Raw genomic sequence first — 18257 nt, 5'->3', positions numbered from 1 at the left:
TGCCCTGTTGTGCTTGAGTCAAAGCCAGCACATGTCTCTGCCTAACAGTATCACTAATGCCTCTCAGAGCTGTTGCTTTTTTGAGACCTGATTCAATGTTTTCATAGCTGGCAGCTTGGTGCTAAATTTAAGTTGAGAGACAAAAGAAACCACGGACACACACACACACACACACACACACACACACACACACACACACACACACTGTGGACAATCAATAGATTCAGAAATGTGTTTGTTAGTAATGTATGTACAAAAATCCCTGTACCAATACGTTTACAAAGGACATATTTTTCTGTGTGTATGTGTGTGTGTTTGTGTGTGTGTGTATGTGTGTGTGTGTGTGTGTGTGTATGTATGTATGTATGTGTGTGTGTGTGTGTGTGTGTATGTATGTACGTACACGTGCATGCGGCAATGAGATCATGGCTGTGACGCCAATTGATCGAGCTGCCATAGTACCCCCCCAGCCCTGGCTCCGTTCAGGGGGCGTCTCTGGCTGGTGTCCTGTGAAGTGACAGGGCCAGCTGGGAGATGAAACTCAGTAAGACAGGCAGTTGGTCTGAGAGTCACGGGCTGCGTTCCCCATTGAGATCGCTTCACTGGACTTCAGCACAGCTCTGCGAAACACAGAACCACACACATAGGATTATTACCTTTTCCAAACATCAGAAGAGAAAGCATTGTGACAACAACAACAAGAACAGGAACAACAACAACAACAACAATACCTGATACTTCACAGATACTGACCATGCTCTCGGTGGCTAGAAGGACTTGTTCTATTTCACCCCGGGAAACTCAACAGTCATTACCGTTACCGAACCTCTCCATGCTACCAGAGTTGGCAACTGAGCCTAACTTCCCCTGACGCTGTTTTAGGAGAGGACACCGACAGTAGTACTGGAGGTCTACTGTAGCCCTCTGGGATATAGAGGACCATGGGGGGCAAGCAGTCCAGGAGCTTCTCCAGAGAAGAGCTGAGTCAGGTGAGTGTGCCGGGCCAGGGGAGAAGGAGCGCCGGTAGAGAGGACCACCCCAGCCTGTCCTCCGCGGCCGAGAGGATCCGCAAGCACGCCACCACGCACTTCGGCTACAGCACCCTCAGCATGTCCATGCGCGGGATGGACGAGACGCCCGCCGAACTGTGGGAGCTCAGAGAGCTAGAGAAGCTGAACCTGTCCTTAAACTGCCTGTGTGTCATACCGCCGGCCCTGGGCGCCCTGGACAACCTGGTGGTCCTCAACCTGTGGGGGAACAACCTGTCCAGCCTGCCTCCCGAGATCGGCCTGCTGAAGAAGCTCCGCGTCCTGTTCGCCTACCGCAACCGCCTGAGCGAGGTGCCCGAAGAGCTGGGCTCCTGCACCCGGCTGGAGGTGCTCAGCCTGGCCAACAACCAGATCACGGGCCTCCCGTGCAGCCTGGGGGGCATGCGCAACCTGACCAAGCTCAACCTCAGCTACAACCGCATGGCCCACATCCCCACCTGCGTCTACGCGATGAAGGGCCTGGTCTTCCTGCACCTGGCCTGCAACCGCCTGGAGAACATCGCCGACCAGATCCAGGACCTGGTCAACCTCAAGATCCTCATCGTGGAGGGGAACTCCATCCACGCTCTGCCCAAGACCCTGTGTTTCCTGGAGTCGCTGGAGCTGTTGAACGTGGACTTTAACGACCTGCAGAGTGTGCCGGTGGAGATGTACCTGCTGAGCAGGTTAGGGAAGCTGGCCTGTCATCCGTTAGATAAGGGCCTGCACATTGTCCATAACCCTTTGCTAAAGCCTATTCAGGAGGTGCTGCAGGGAGGACTAAGCTCCCTTTATAACTACCTCAGGCCTGCGTGAGGGACCCAAGTGTTCAGAGTGTGTGTTTGTGTGTGTGTGTGTGTGTGTGTGTGTGTGTGTGTGTGTGTAGGTTTACTATGAGCAGATTCAAGCTGAAAAAGTAATTGTTGCCATGGGACTAACTGAGAAGATTATTTAATTTGTATCACACAAGGACTCTTTTGTACTGTCAAACATTGTTCATGTGAGAAATAAACATTTAAGATGATATGATTATATTATTGTATGATTTTGTTAGACAAACATTCACAATTCCTATTGTGGACAAGCTGATTAATTCCTGTCGAGCCTTGACCTTGCCTGGCCCTGCCCCCTGCGGTAAGTGAAGAAACACAGGTATGGGCCAAGTTCAATTACCGTACAGAACCCCCTCCCCCACCCCATTTTCTAACCAGGTCATAAGGATCATCAGGTCTGCACAGGCAGTGGAGGCGGGCAGGCAGTGGAAATGATAGTGGTGGCAAACCGGGTCTCTGATTAAATGTTCCTCTCCATCAAATCAAGTAATCAGTCGCATGCAGTGTCTCTGAAGATAGCTAGTCATTATAACACATCTGATTCAATAGGAACAATGGAATCTTACTTTGCTCTGTCCAAATTCACACGTTATCACAGAGTATTCAGATAGGGATTTTCTTCACCTTGTTTCTGACATTCTATGGGCGTTTTTCATCAAATAAAAGTGTTCAATTTTGGGGAAAAAGTTGGATTTTACATTGTACTACTCCCAACATCGATCTGAAAGCAAAAAAGAGAGAGAAATTGGTCAGTTTAACAAGGCATATTTGGTGTCATTGCCCTATCAATATTACATAATGGAGCTTATTTCAGATCAAGGAATTTGATCTTGACCTGTTTTATTTACATTCTGATGAAGGGAGACAGTTGTATTTCATTTGCGCGAGCCTTCTGATCCTGGTTCACTTCAGTTCAAGACAGGAGGAGTCAGTCGTAAACAAGATAGTGTTATGGAGGCATTCCAGTCGTGTCTATTGCCGTCATATTGGTTTCCACTTCGGCCCTTCAAACAGCTGCAACGATATCTGTGTTAATCAATCAGACTTTCGTTGAATGATCAGCATTCAACAACAACCTATCTCCTATCTGTGACCATCCCTAAACGCTACAGTACTGTACAATCCCCAGCTTCTAATTGGCTTACTCAACCAATCTGTTTGACCCCATAACTCGTTGTTCACAGGGCGGGTTGTTGCTATAAATGGCAATACTTTACTTTAACAGTTTAACTTTTATAAATCAATGTTTTACAATATTTTGGCTATTGACCTAGCAATAACCCCTTGGACAACATGAACCCATGAGCATTTATCAGTGACTTGATCTGTCCCAAGAGGATCCCCATGCCAGTGAAAATGCTTTGTGCTGTTGATTTAGCACTGGGCAAGTGTCTGATGAACGAGATAACTATTAGGTTATATGTATTTCATAATCATGTCATGTCTCTAGAATTATGCATGTGTGCAACACACCTGTAGGCCTACACTTTGGCCTACAGCTGAACAAATCTAATGAGGGAGGCACAAAAACGACCTCTGTTGGCAACCTTCTGTCATTACACTAAATAGTATACTGCTCAGGGACGCTCCCTCTCTCTCTCCCTCTCGCTCTCTCTCTCTCTCGCACGGATGCTCACGCACAGACGGACGCGCGCACACTCACACACACACACCCACACACACACACACACACACACACACACACACACACACACACACACACACACACGCACGCACACACACGCACACACACACACACACACACACACACACACACACACACACACACACACACACACACACACTCATCACACACTGATACACACACACATTCATGATAAACGAACCTCTTCAGACTCAAATATTTTGCAGTACGTGAAGTGTGGAATGAAAAATGAAGGAACCTAAATGAAATCCTCTATGCCCTTAAGACTTATCATAAGACTTGGTCAAACATAACCTGTATAAAGATGGCATTTGGTTTTCAAAGTTTATGTTTTGTGTCTGTACATTTAATCTGTGGACCTGCATTTAAATTGAATCAGTGACTCTGTCCATATGGTATGGTAGAGGAGGGATGGGCATTTGAGCATGTAGAAATAGGACGAAGGGCTCATTGTAATGTCTGGAATGGGATAAGGAATGGTACTTGTTTGATACCATTCCTCATTCCATCCCCTGCATCACAATGTACCCATTCTCTGATTTCTGCCTCGACCAGCCTCTCCTGGTGCTTGTACTGTATACTATTTCTCTCTATCTACTTGGGCCACATGGACAACTCTGAAAGGGCATATAGTTTGGCTACTCAGCAAAAACATCCCTTTAACAATTATATACAAGTTAGGGTCAATACTACTGGTAAATTAAAAGTACCTAACGTCAAAACGTCAACATAATGTTTTGGACCAATTAAGTAATGCACTGAGACCTTTTGTGGAGAGTCAAGATAAAACACATTAGCCCATGACACATAATTAAAATGATACTTCTCCGACAGGCAATCAACTTGATTGCAATGAATGTTGTTCACTCAAATGTTGGAGACCAGTACACTAGGGATATGCATTTCATATACAAATATATGTGGGCACTGGGCACAAGGGGATTCTATGCATGTGTTATAGTTATGAGAAAATGTATATCTTACAGTAAAGTATTGATCAGATAGCTTTGCTGTGATAGACACTATACCACAACATAAATCAATATACCAAAGGCATATAGGCCTATTCTTAGGAGAATGAGCGCACGTGATACTGTATCGCCCAATCAGCAAATATTATTTTGCAATCATAAACAAAAGACAAAAGAATGACTGACTGCAACTTTCCATAATGAAAAAAATAAAGACTAATCAATCCCATATTGGCCTTTCTACAATCAAAGCGCAGGATGATCACAAAGGAATGCAATGACAAAATCACTGTTGTCTGGAAACCACACAAGGAGCCTTTTAATAACTCTACATTTGGAGAAAGGAGTCCTGTATTCTCTCATGCTGAGGCATAGTGTAGCCTACTGCTTCAGATGACTGGCACTTATTGACAAACAGTGTGCAACGACTACTTATGCCAATTACCATACCATGTAATTTCCTCTCTTTTTTTTACATGGATTTGTGTTGTTTGAGGCGAAAATATCATGTAGAAAGATTTGCAAGCAAGATGATCTTTTCTTATTATGCAAATATCAATTTCAGTACTAGGGGCCTCCGTTTAATTATCAGTAGTCTTTAATCTGGGATGTAAATTTAGTTAACAAGAACCCAACTGAATCACATAAACAATAAGTCATATATCCACTATATTTTGTCTACTATGTTGTCAACTGCTATTTTTCAATCTTGTCCTCCTGTATCAAATTTGCCTCACTGTTTGTGCCAATCAAAGAAATGGAATGGGTTTCATTTGTGCCTCTTGCTTCGACAATCATGCACAATCAAGCTCCCAAAAGGTTATCTAGCAAAAGAAAAACAACCCAGCATAATTTAGGGCCTGCTATCTACATGGTCCCTGTTGCGTGTTTACAATCTCATCACAGCCAACCAGAGAACCAATGTGGTGAGCATCTCATCAAGTGATTCACACAATCAGATCCCCACTGTTCTCCTCATCTCTTCTTTGCAAAGCTGCACATTTATGATATTGTTATATCTGTACTGCTATCTTTTACTGACAACCACATCGGCCATCCAATTAAAGGGTGTCAAAATGTCTCAATTTCCCAGGACACCTATTGGCAGAGGAGGAGGCATTCCTGGCGGCCCACACAGTATGTCTGAAACAATGCCTAAATACCAGGAGGACGTGTGGTTGCACAGCAATAGAGTTGCATCACCATTGTTTGTGTGTGTGTGTGTGTGTGTGTGTGTGTGTGTGTGTGTGTGTGTGTGTGTGTGTGTGTGTGTGCATAACATAAAGCACAAAAAACAACCTGAAGCCTCATCCTTGACAAGAAGGGTCATTTTAAAGCTAAAAGTAGACCTGTGTCAATCTCGATGCATTTCAATTAGGGATGAAAACTGCTGCTACATGGGAAATGCCATGTGGTTTTATTTATGCAATGATAATAAGGCACTGATATTGATCCAGCACTGTTTTCTAGATCGTTCTTGCGGAAAATACAGCCCAATGTGGTTAATGTTAGCTAAGATTGACTGATTTCACACACACAAAAGAATGTCACACATGATCAAAGAAAAAGAACCAGAACAATGATTCTACAGAGGGAACAATGACCGCATGTCAAACCAGGTATCTGTGCTGTGACCGAGCCCTACTTTACCATGTCCAATAATGAGCTCCCTGTGTTGCAGATGTCACCCTGAGCTCTCCTTCAAGGGGATCAATGCATGCATCCTACCAGTGAGGACAGGCAAGGAGAGCTCAGGAAGGCTTGCAGTGAATATGGGGGGTTCCATTAGGACAACGCTAAAGTAAAGAACATGATCTAATTGAAGGAAAAGGAGATAATAATGAGATCAGAGACAAAACTCTGGAACTCTCAGTCCAGGAAAATACCTTCAGGGCATATGGTGGCAAGTGGTGGCAATCTTGAGAGATTGATTAGATAAATAGATAGAGCGAGACAGACAGACAGACAGACAGACAGACAGACAGACAGACAGACAGGCAGGCAGGCAGGCAGGTAGACAGGCAGGTAGACTACAGATAGATTGCTCAATTAAGCAATTGCTTGAATTGACATACAGGGATACAGGGAAAGACTACGATACAATAAGTGGAGAGACAAATCGTGAGCTTAGAATGATAAGGTTCTATCTCCGTTTAGGGCAGTTCAGAGATATTGAGCGTCAACGTTTTTACATTCCATTATGTTTTGTGAGATGGAACCTTTGTATTTTATGAATTACTAACTCAAAAATGTCAACATTTTAAAAAATAACACCACACAGGCATTAATAAACACCTAATGGATCAGATTATGTAAAAAAAAACTAAATTTTGACAAAAATGGAGATAGAACCTTATGATTCTAATGTCACGAAATGCCAAATTGCACTGTTCCTGGCTCCAGTTAACACCTCCAGTGAAGTAGGAGGGGACACCATCAGTTCCAGTGAACTCTTCTGCCTTGGCGCGTGCCATGCCAGCACAGTCAGTGCTCCAATACCCCCTCTACCGGGGAGAGCAGGGAGTGAGAGCTCGCGTACGTGTACAGTACCACTCAATCTCCGCGTATGTCAGGAGTGGAGAGAGAATCCTCCTCTGGAAGTCTGCAAGTCGGAACGGGAGCAGCGTTAATACGCACACACCAAGAGCCACGACGGAAAGGAGGGGACAAAACTATTTAGATATATGCATGCATATCTGTTAAAGTCCAGTTGTAATAATTCAACTTGCAACAGAAGAAGAGAAGAGTTATTTTTCAGTTAACTGTTAACCCCACGGCTGGGGTTGACATAACGGGCACAGCCTGGACATGGATAAAGTTATAAACTGTCTCTTGGCTGCGATAAGCTTGCTGGTGTCAGTTCAAGGGGAGCTTTATAAAGGTAAGACTGTCCTCCAAATTAATTCACCGTGCGTGTAATTTTATCATGTCAGACCTATTGTTGCACAGTGGTCATACACGAGTTTCCAACTCACCTAACGGAATCAACTGTGCGTTACCGCGCGCTACGATGTGTGATCAGGTGCACTTTGATTGTACAACAACGTCTGACTTTGTTGTTTGTTTGCTACATTTATTGCCACAACAGTTTCAGATAGACAACAGTGCTGCTTGCGCCTAACCTCTCTTAATAAGTTGTAATGTGATTAACCTGAAAGGATTCCCTTGCAAAAGTCAGTGAAGGCTTTAATTCCGTCAGTTGTGCTGGCACGTTGATTCGCCAACCGAATGGAGATTGTAATGTACAGTAACATTTTGTCAACTCTGTGAAGCTCTTGTTTGCAGATTTTTACTTGCTTTCCATGCATAAATACAAGAGTTGTAGAGTTCGGGTGCGCACGCATGCAATGTGCATCCAGTGAGTCTGTTTTTCGCATTCTCTAGTAGTGAATATGGATATACATACATTAAATGAGTATGCTCTTGTAGCCACGTTATGACCCACAAGTGTCTGCTTTCACGTCCCATTCGTGAAAACTTTTGGACGATAATTATAGTCACTAACCTGCCCATCGTATTGCTTTCTTCATACATTATTATGCTCACTCAAAGATCTGTGTTGGTATGTCATTGTCCTTAGGTGTGCAATTGACATTATGGTAGGCCTATTGGACAAAAGTTAAGGACAGAGCTTCTGAATAAGATGTATATATTTGGGAAAATGGGAATGTCCCTTTATGAATTGCATGCAATTTTGTAATGTAGTCTATTCGTGCATTCGCCATTCATGCATTGTGGTTCCCCAACAATAGTAAAAGAAAACAACACATCATTTCATGTTGATTGTTTTGCAAAGGACACGTGTCAAATTGTTATTATTTCAAAGGAGGACACATAATGGCTATGTAAAGTAGTAAACAGCCTATAGATAGATAGATAGATAGATAGGTAGATAGATAGATAGATAGATACTATAGATAGATAGATAGATGGATAGGTAGATTGATCCCAGAGGGGGAAATGAAGGCGTTACAGCAGCTCACAAACAGCAACAACAGAGTAAAGTGACAATAGAATAATAGAATGAAATAAAATAGACATCTGACATCTGAAACAGTATATATAGTAAGAACAGTCCACTATGAATGAACGTCCCCCAGCCTGACTCTGATCATGGTCCATACTGCCCGAGGGGACATTAAATGGTTTAATTCAACTCCTAAAAGAGGTCTGAACAATGGATTTTCCTAAGTGTAATAGGAGCATTATGTTCATGCTGATCAATACCTGCATGAATAGTAAAGTAGAGCCTAGGGGTTATGTTGCCCACATTATTAAAAGGCTTTCAGTAAGGCAAGCTTACTGTCACTGCTAATTTGACCAAATTTGTCAATTTCAGAAGATTTTCTAAATTTCTATTAAGGTTTGACATGGTACATGGCTTAAGTGAGGGAGAACCGTGAGTGCCAGCCAGTTAGGCTATGTTCTCGGACCTGGGCCGGGGTGGCTGAGTGCTGCTGTGGGTTTAGATGGATTTTTAACCCATAAGCCTGTTACTGAGAGACCCTGTTGGGGGCAGCATTGTACACTTTTATGTGCCGCTCAGACTATGATGATCAAAAACTGCTTGAGGGTTTGAGGAATCAGGCTAATGCAATTTCTCCACTTCTCTCTTCGGATGGAATTCATATTCAGTGGCCCATCTATATTACTGACTCTGACTGTGGTTAAACTTCACGGTTTAAATTAAGTCATATTTACAAAAATGCAACTTTGCCTCATTGTGTCAACAAAATAAGGCAATTTGGATGATTTAATACATCTCTCACAAAACGCCTGAAGTAGATCCAGTCCTTTTTAGCATGAGGCTGATCAGTCTTGTCTGCTGTGTGCTGAGTGCTGGCAGCTCGATGAAGGAGTGATTTATTGAAGCGGGGTACCCCAGTGGTACTCAAGCCATCGATAAATGCAGTCCTAATTGCATGACTGTGTGTGTAAATATGTAAACCAAGAAGAAATCAATTTGATCTGTTTTACTCTCTGTGACTGGATGATGGATTAGCCACACATGGGTGGACTTGTAGAGACTTGATGTGAGAGCCAGGCAAAACATTATGACAGCATCTAGGTCTATTAAAATAGAAAATCTCAAATAAGTGCTGATCGGATTAAAGAGGTGACCAGAATGCCGGTAGGTTTTTAGCAGGCTATAGCTCCAAGTTATCCAACGTATTACTTTGTAACCTAATTTCCCCCAGCCTAAGTAGTAGGCTACTTGTGGATGTGTTATGTCTAATTTGATTTAAGTACTAAGTGACTCCACCTGATGTCCAGACTCACAGAGAGTCATGCAGGCTAGTCTAGTGTATGTATGACTCCTTTGATAGCTCACACCTGCACATAATGTTAGTGGTTGTAATTAAACTATAATTGTATAGCTTTTGTTACCAGAGCCCTCAACACCCGCTGGTTTTCTTGATTACAGAAACTTAAGAGAAAAACAAAACTATTCGTCATTGTTGTTGTTTGGGCCACATTTGTGTGTTATACTTTATAAACACGTTTGTTTTTTTATCAAGCACGTCTAGCCTCTGATATCTATACTCTGTCTCTTGACCAGGAACATTAAATTCAGGGGAGCTGAGTGTTTTGTTATGTTTACCGCCTTCCCCAACAGCCATAAAACCTGCCTTGTTTTCTGATAGGGGTTAGCCGTGTGTTGAGAATAATGCTGGGTGTAGGGCTGCTATACTTTATCATTGCAGAGTGACTGCTGCTGATAGTGTCCTGGTTGACCGATCCTGATTGCCATCCAAGCTGTTACTTGAAGTAAAACAACATACTGTCTAGCTGGGGAAGATAAACAGCACTTCATTTGAAGTCTGGCAATAATTTAGTTTTTTTTTTTTTTTTCACTCATAAAATGTTTTTTCTTTTTCCTGGTTGCAACCGCCTCAGAAGTAATAGAGACTTTGCGAAAAAAAGGTGTCTTGAAGGGTGGCAGCTTTCTTTTTGTTTGAGCCACTGGAGAATGAAATTAAATATGCATGCACGTTTCTAGATGGTTTCAACAACAGAGAAAAAACTCCTCGGTGATTGATGACAGTACAAAGCAGAAAGTTGAGATGTCTACATTTCGCTGCTGTGCATTGACTTGCTTGTGCTTTTCCTTGCTTTTCAAACTCATTTGTATTATGGCGATAGCTAGCATAGTTGGTGAAAACCCATAGATGTAGAGTACCTGTGCAGACTTATACTATAATAATATATCTCATTTTATAATAATATTATATGCCATATGCCATAGTCTGCCATAGTCTAGTGTTACTGCCAATGGATCATTTGGATGCGTGACAGAAGAGTCCCTTGAGAGTACGTGTCCCCAGTTGATTGTCACAGTCGTATAGTTAGCTATTGACCTAGAGAGGCACTGTGAGCTATGACTGTGAGCGTTGTAGACATGTATTTAGACATGGCTTCAGACACGGTTGAGTGTCAGTTTGACATTAAATTGAACATGATGTTGTCAGCGGCGCAGTTGGTGTATGGAAATAGAAGGCCTGGCACAGCGTAATGCCACTACACACTACATAACCCTACACAACTCAAATCAGTAGACATGACGTCTCATGTCAACTGATGCACTGATGTCAGTGAAATTCGAAATGGGTATAAAACATGGTTAGAACAGTTGGCATAGCTAAGTATTATGATTGTGCTATAATGTGTTATAGAATGTCCAAGAGGCACCAATCCACTTTCAGCAAAGATAAAGCAAACATGTTCCAATGGCACTTCTCTAGTACAGTTCATCATTACATTCCCCCGAGGACCACTCCACATTCAATCATTAACTGTTGATTTGCAAGTGATTTTATTTACATTCTGGAGAGCCGGTAATAGTTTGAAGTTCGTTCTTGAAGCAGTGTTATCCGCAAGTTGCCACGGAATGGTAATTGGCCTTGAGATGTGACTGTGTGAAGGATACTGGGCAAACAGAGATGCTCTAATTACACACAGCTCCTTCTTCAAATGAAGAGGATAAAAGCTAATGAATCGCACACAGGCCGGTGCAGGGGCTGGCTAATGAAGAGAAGGAGAGGGAGAGAGAGAGAGAGGGGTGGGGGGGGTGAGAAAGAAAGAGAGGGGGAGTGAGAGAAACAGAGAAAGAGAGAGAGAGGAAGAGAGAGGTGGGGGGTGACTGAGAAAGAAAGAGAGGGGGAGTGAGAGAAACGGAGAAAGACAGAGAGAGAGATGGAGAGGGAGAGAGATAGATGGCTATGCACAAGCAAATTTCGCTGTGATCTCATGACTATTTCAGAAAAAAACAAAACAACTTGCAAGAAAAACAACAACTTGTTATGCGGCGGATCATGTTTACTGAAGTTTGCATTCATTGTAGGTGGCTGTGAGGGTCCAGGCACTCAGGAAAGTACCACTAATGAAGACTCCAAGGGTCTCAATTTATATAAATGATGAACAGAGGGAGGTGGGAAGGAAAGGAGGAGTAGAAAAAGAGGTAGATATCAGGAGCACAAAGCAAGTGTCTGTCTAGATTTACCTCATCTTCTAAACTGGCAGGTATACCACCTCAGGATAATTTAGGCTGAATGAACATGACTCAATTTCATACCCACTATAGTGCTATCCAAGGTCCCTCCAGTACTTCATAGGACAAACATACCAGCTAACTTAGAGGAGAAGCTGTTTCATGCCAAAGACCTGTCTACGTGGGGCCAATCTCACAACTGGGGGTACTGTAAGGTGGTGGCAATGTGGGACTGCTGATGTTTCACCTTGTCTCATGCTATTCATTTAGCTTCTGTCAGGGGCTCAGGAACAGTAGGCAGGTGCGGCCACCCCCCCCTCCCCCCCCCCCCCCCCCCCCCCTCCCCCTCCCTATCAGGCCCTATGAGTATAACCACAGGCGAAATTCTCCATTACTGTCAGTCTGGATCTGTCGCCTTCACATTAGCCCACGTCACGCAGTCATTAATGCATTAGAGCCCTGTTTGAGAGGAGAGTTATCTGCATTGGCTTTTTCGCTGTCTGTTTGCTCTCGGTCTGAAAGCAGCCTGAGCTTAACTATTAACTGTTCAATAATGAAGAAATCCTCGAGGTTGAATTAGGCCAACGTGGAACGTTGATGACATTTTCTACCAAGGGTTGTTATCATGCCGATTAGTTATCTGGAAGCAAAATACGTGTACAGTTTTGGCTTTTATTTCACTGCTGCATGAGCTGGTTGACATATGGACATATAAGATGAGTGAACTGTATAAGATACATACATCTAATAAACGTATCATTTGTAAACAAAAACCCTGAAGAGCATTGCATTTGAAGCTGTCCCCGAGCATATGATCAGTACTCTCACAGTGGATGGGTTTGTTTTGGCTCCCCCCCCACCCCCCCCTTCTTCCCAAAGCAGAATGTACCTGATTATTCTCATATCGGTCACACGCTCTCGCCTATTTGGAGGCTGTTATCTGTTTGCCGAGCAGACTCCTCGGGGAAGCATACGGCTGATAAGAGACTGTTGTTCTGTAAACAGCCCTTTGACCTCCCCCGGCTGTGTTTGGCTCTTTTTCAAACATCCTCTATTGTATCGCCCCTGAGCCCCAAACCACTGTGTGACTAATTCCCCAGAGGAGGGTTAATGACATTACTGTACGCGCCATGTGTACAGGGTGGTCACAGAGCTGTCAGGGCCTCGGGCTCATGCCTTCAGAAAGAGGGGTGGGGATGAGGGGGGTGGGGGGTGAAGAGGATTGGGGGGCCGGCCTGAGAAAGGATGCGCTGTTTCTCCCTCTCCCAGCATTAGGAGAACGGGGGACGATAGCGTGAATGACCCCTTTATGCAGCTAGCCAAAAGCAGCTTCAGTGTATCCAGATCTGTGCCATGAAAATAGATGGGAATTATTCTTTATTGGAATAACTTTTTTTTTTTAGCTTAGGACCGTGTAGCCCTTCTTCTGTTTCTTTTTCTTTTCTTTTCCTTTGAATTATATAATTAATTAATTTAAATTTAATAATTTTGCCATTTAGCAGACGCTTTTATCCAAAGCGACTTACAATTACGAATTACAGGGACATTCCCCCTGGAGTAACTGAGGGCTAAGTGCCTTACCCAAGGGCACACTAGTAGTGGTGTGGCTTCAGGCGGGATTTGAACTCACAACCTTCCGATCCCAAGTCCAACTCACTATCCACTAGACCACCACTACCCTATATCATTTTCCCACTGTTTGTCTCTCTGGTGTGGTCTGTTGTTGAAGACTGGCGTGATACAAGTTCATCACAAGTTCTTCAGGGGACAACTGCTGGACCTTCAGTTCAAAACACAGTTCTTTGCCCTTTCAAATTCCTAAGCGAGGCCCTGTTTGATGTGCTATTGTAGTACTACAACAAACAATGCATTAAAACAGTAGCCAAAGGGTGCTGGTTGTTGCACTGTTGTATTAAATCAGTGTTTTTGTGTTAAGCACCCCCCCACCACCCACCCACCCACCCCCAGTGTATCTGTGTGGCTATTGAGACACACACAGCTGCAGGGCTCATGTAAAAAGGCAGAGCCAACACAAAACAATAACTAGAAAAGATGATGCGTCTCCGAAGCTTAACACACACACACCCTGTAATCAGAGTTTGCCACACGCTAAAGAAATTACAGGGCATGGGAGTTATTAGAGCTGCGAGCGGGGCTCAGCGTTGCTAACGGAAACAGGTTGAAAACACATGTTTTGGGCATAATGCAGATTTGAATAAACAAAAACAGCACACGTCTGACATGTTGATCGTAATGATAGTATAGGGCCAGGGGATATTTGGTTTGGAAGTTATGCTTTAGAGACATGCTATCAGGGTGAAAGAGAGTAATTATTGCATAAGGCCTCTAGCACCAATAGGACTTTCGGCAATAACACAGTTTTGGAACACATAAGTAGTGAATAGTTTCAAAGGCTTTCCCCAACCAGCCCTCCAACATCAGATTGAAATATGAATAGACTGCTTCAAAAGTTTGTTAAATCACTTTATAGGCTATCTCTAACCACAGCATGGCTTAGAACAACATAGCTTAGTTACAAGTCAAAGATCTCTGGCTTGTTGCAAAGCCAGTTTCTATCGCTGATATTTCCCTCTGCTTAATATTTCAAGGTCTCCTCACTGAATTCACACAAAGATGATATTTGGAGTATATGAACAGCAGCAACCAATGGTTTCTAACACCAGCCTCCTCATTCAACAGAGTGTGTCCCCCAACTAGGAGACCCTGAGGCTTAATATGCGAGATATGATATTGAAAACAAATGTATATCAGCACAATGAGATATTATAATGGCAAAAACAACAGTCATTTGATTAAATATATTTCCCTCCTGATGAATCTCATTACTTTCATTATTCTTACTTATTCTTACGTATTACTTATCTTATTATTGTTAGCACTATGGTTTGACTAAAATGCAAACATTTTCTTTGTCGCTGCCTTACCAATGGCTTTGAGTTAGTCCCTCAGCTCTTGGGGAGGGATATTTCCCTATCCGGGCACTAAACAGGCATTATTCCTAAAGGGATTGCGGCAGTAGACGGCAGCCATAAAGCAGCTCCAGCTCCACAGCCCTATTTAGTCACACGAAGGGAGAACGGTATCAAACAGTGGAAGTCCTGATGGCAGTAGCCCGGTGAGCCTGACCCAGGCAGGGACCAGAGACCGGGGTCCTGAGGGATGAATAATCCTGTGTGAGACAAATATCTAACAGCCCCTGTGCCTATGCAAGCCCCCCTGAACCCCCAACCCTCTTCCTTGTCCCTGGGGACAGCTGAACCCTAGCCTCACCACCCTGACTGTAGATCCTCCAGAGCATTAGAATTGCATTTGCCACCACAGGTGAGACGTACTGACTAACGGACGGATGTCCTCTGGGTAGAGCGGTGGGGTGAGCAGGGCAGAGTTTAGGCCCGGCGCCAGAACCAACACCGTGGGTGGGCAGGGGCAGACGGGCCGATGGGGGTGCTAGCGGTAGCAAGGCCGACGACGGCGGTGGGGGGGGGGTATGCTAGCGGTAGGCCGGCAGTGGCTATGGACAGCGCTAAATTGATAAACATAGTATATGGACCCACAGTAAATACAAATATGACATGAAACATTCAAACACGCCCCTGGAATATCAACAATTCAGAATTATATTAGTTTTTACTTTTTTTATCGGGTGGGCAAGACACACGTTCGGGTGGGCTCAGCCAATAGCTACCGCCGGCAGAGTTGGTCAACATGGTGTCTCACTAATCTCCTTTTCTTATTTAGCAATAGGTCATAATGTAAAACCTGTACTGTATTAGATCAGATGTTATATTTCAAGCATCACAATGGGTAAATGTCAATTGGCATACAGCCTTATGGCTTCTGCTATGGCAGCCGTATGATAGGAGCATCACAAGCTGTGTCAAGTGTAGTGCTGCCTCTGTCTTTTGTTTCTCCTCAACCTGTCTCTTATAACCCATTCATCCTTCCCTTCTATAATTATCGGAACAAATGACACTCATGAATGCACAAAGAAATAACAAGTGGTGACAGATTGAATGTATGGCTTTTGCATGTGTGTAGGCGTTTGTACAGTGCAGTGCGTGAGCTAGTGTGCTGTGTATGTGTATGTGTATGTATATGCAATGTGTTTGTGTGTGTGTGTGTGTATGTGTGTGTGTGTGTGTGTGTGTTTGTGCCCCTGCATTCAGGTGGTGGACCATCTGAGGCTTATTATCAGGGGATGTGTCAGTGCACGGGCGTGTGGCGGGCGGCAGAACTGATGCTTTAATGAAACTGGGCCCTGTCTAATTGGTGACACAGGGGTGGCAGGGAGGGATTGAGAAAGGCAGTTACCAGAATGGCAGCAGAGGAGAGGGCAGCCGGACCAGCCCATCGCCCAATGTATTAGGTCAGTCATGTTCATTTGCCGAGGACAGAGAAAGTCTCTCTCTAACAGAATCCTGAAATTGCAAAGCCCCCACTAAAAGCACCCACCACGGTCTCTGTTACTGGTCTATCTTGTCCTCTCAATGGCATTTCCTTTAAAAAAAAAAAATTAAAAAAATGTTGATTATGCTTCGGCAATTTTTCTTTTGCGGTAATCACTTTGAAAGATGTAATTTGCTGGACAGAACTTTACTCCAGGGCTATTATTCCCAACTCCAGTGAATGTCATGATTGGTTGGCACAGTATAGTACAGTAGGTTGTAGTTAGTTCTTCAAGGCACAATGGAAGCGGGGTAGTGGTGGTCTAGTGGATAGTGAGTTGGACTTGTGATCGGAAGGTTGTGAGTTCAAATCCCGCCTGAAACCACACCACTACTAGTGCGCCCTTGAGTAAGGCACTTAGCCCTCAGTTACTCCAGGGGGAATGTCCCTGTAATTCGTAATTGTAAATCGCTTTGGATTAAAAGCGTCTGCTAAATGGCAAAATTAAAATTATAAAATTTGGAAGTCAGTAGGGGACTTGGACCACAGCAGCACACCCTCCATGAAGAGTAGCAGGAACCATAGCCATCTTGGCAGAGAACCATAGACTGGACGGAACTGCCAGAGGTTCTCTGTGGTTCTCCCACGCCTGCACAAGGTGACCCCTGACCCCTGACCTCTTAACCCCCCAGGAGGGACGGGAATAGATAGGGCTCCAGGACTCCATCCAAGGAGTCAGAGTTGATGGTGGTGGTGGGGAGGGGGGAGGAGGCAGGGTCGTGCTGTACTGTATATGTGACAGCAGCTGGTGAAAGCAGGAACAAGTCGGCAACCGACCAAATGTTCAGACTTTTATTCTGAAAAATGTAAATACATTTCAACGTTGTTGAAAATCAATGACACACTCGCTACTCATCCCCACTACTCTACACTAACTGGGTAGTAGTGGGGATTACTCGCCGAATCCATTGCATTGCAATGTTTTGGCTTGACTCACGAATGTGTCATTGATTTTCAACAAAGTTTCAATTTATTTTGAGTCCATTTAGCCGGTTGCCGACTTGTTTCCGCTTTCACCAGCTGCTGTCACATATGGGTAAGCTAAAACTCTTTTGCCCCAGGTCCTGTCTAATGCTTTAGACTCTTGAGCGTAGTACCCCATAAGATAACTTTGAATAATGGCAGTATACAGTATGTAGGGGCCTTTTGCAGTTTAACTGATGATAATGATGACTGACCCTTCCATATGATTACTGGAGCACCCTTGAGGATGAGTTTTACCTCCATGTGGCTGATGACCATCTGTACAAACAGCGTAGATGTGTCATGCACCACAGGACCTTTAGCTCACTGTAGAGAGTGTCATAACCCACCATATGACCATATGTCCACTCACCGGAGAAGTGGCTTCCACCATCACAGGGCCAGTCCTGTGAGACCTTATGAAAATGTCTAAAAACAATTGATTATGTCTAATATGATATGAAAATGTGTATATTGCAACATTTTTGATAAACTCCTGACACACATCCTGATTAATGACTTATTCATCAACATTCGTGTAGAGAACATTGCAAACATCACCTAAGTAAACACGGCCAGTGAAACATCATCTAGAGACATTTACATTTACATTTACATTTTTGGCATTTAGCAGACGCCTTAATCCAAAGCGACTTACAATCAATACATTTGAATACTAAGCATGTGAATCATCAGACCTCCATTCGTAGCAGGAAGAGTAATCCAGCTAGTAGAGGGGAAAGCGGGTGTCTTTAGGAGACGTAGTGCTGAGGGGCAGAAGATTTTCTCACGAGGAGCAGTTAAGGTGTAACCTGAGACGGAGAGGAGACCACACCACTA

General features: G+C 43.8%; 2 protein-coding genes across 2 annotated transcripts in view; both read left to right on the top strand.

The window, feature by feature from the left end:
- Window positions 1–941: 941 nt before the first annotated feature.
- Window positions 942–1844, top strand: LOC308171434 (uncharacterized protein; the record flags this gene model as incomplete). The annotated part of the gene is made up of 1 exon (XM_080546277.1): window positions 942–1844. The coding sequence occupies one exon, from the start codon at window positions 942–944 to the stop codon at window positions 1842–1844; it is 903 nt and encodes a 300-aa protein (XP_080402403.1).
- Window positions 1845–7306: 5462 nt separating this feature from the next.
- The window catches only part of LOC308172110 (receptor-type tyrosine-protein phosphatase mu-like), a gene marked incomplete at both ends in the record, with an annotated part of 129989 nt that continues 119038 nt past the window's right edge, over window positions 7307–18257 (top strand). The window contains one exon of the mRNA XM_080547020.1: window positions 7307–7379. Coding sequence (XP_080403146.1) covers window positions 7307–7379 — 73 coding nt within the window. The remainder of the gene's footprint in view (window positions 7380–18257) is intronic.

Source organism: Nansenia antarctica (assembly GCF_963989245.1).
Source record: "Nansenia antarctica genome assembly, chromosome: 16".
NCBI classification, from domain to species: domain Eukaryota; kingdom Metazoa; phylum Chordata; class Actinopteri; order Argentiniformes; family Microstomatidae; genus Nansenia; species Nansenia antarctica.
The sequence above is the reverse complement of the archived record's forward strand: the minus strand, read 5'-3'. Positions and strand labels throughout refer to the sequence as shown.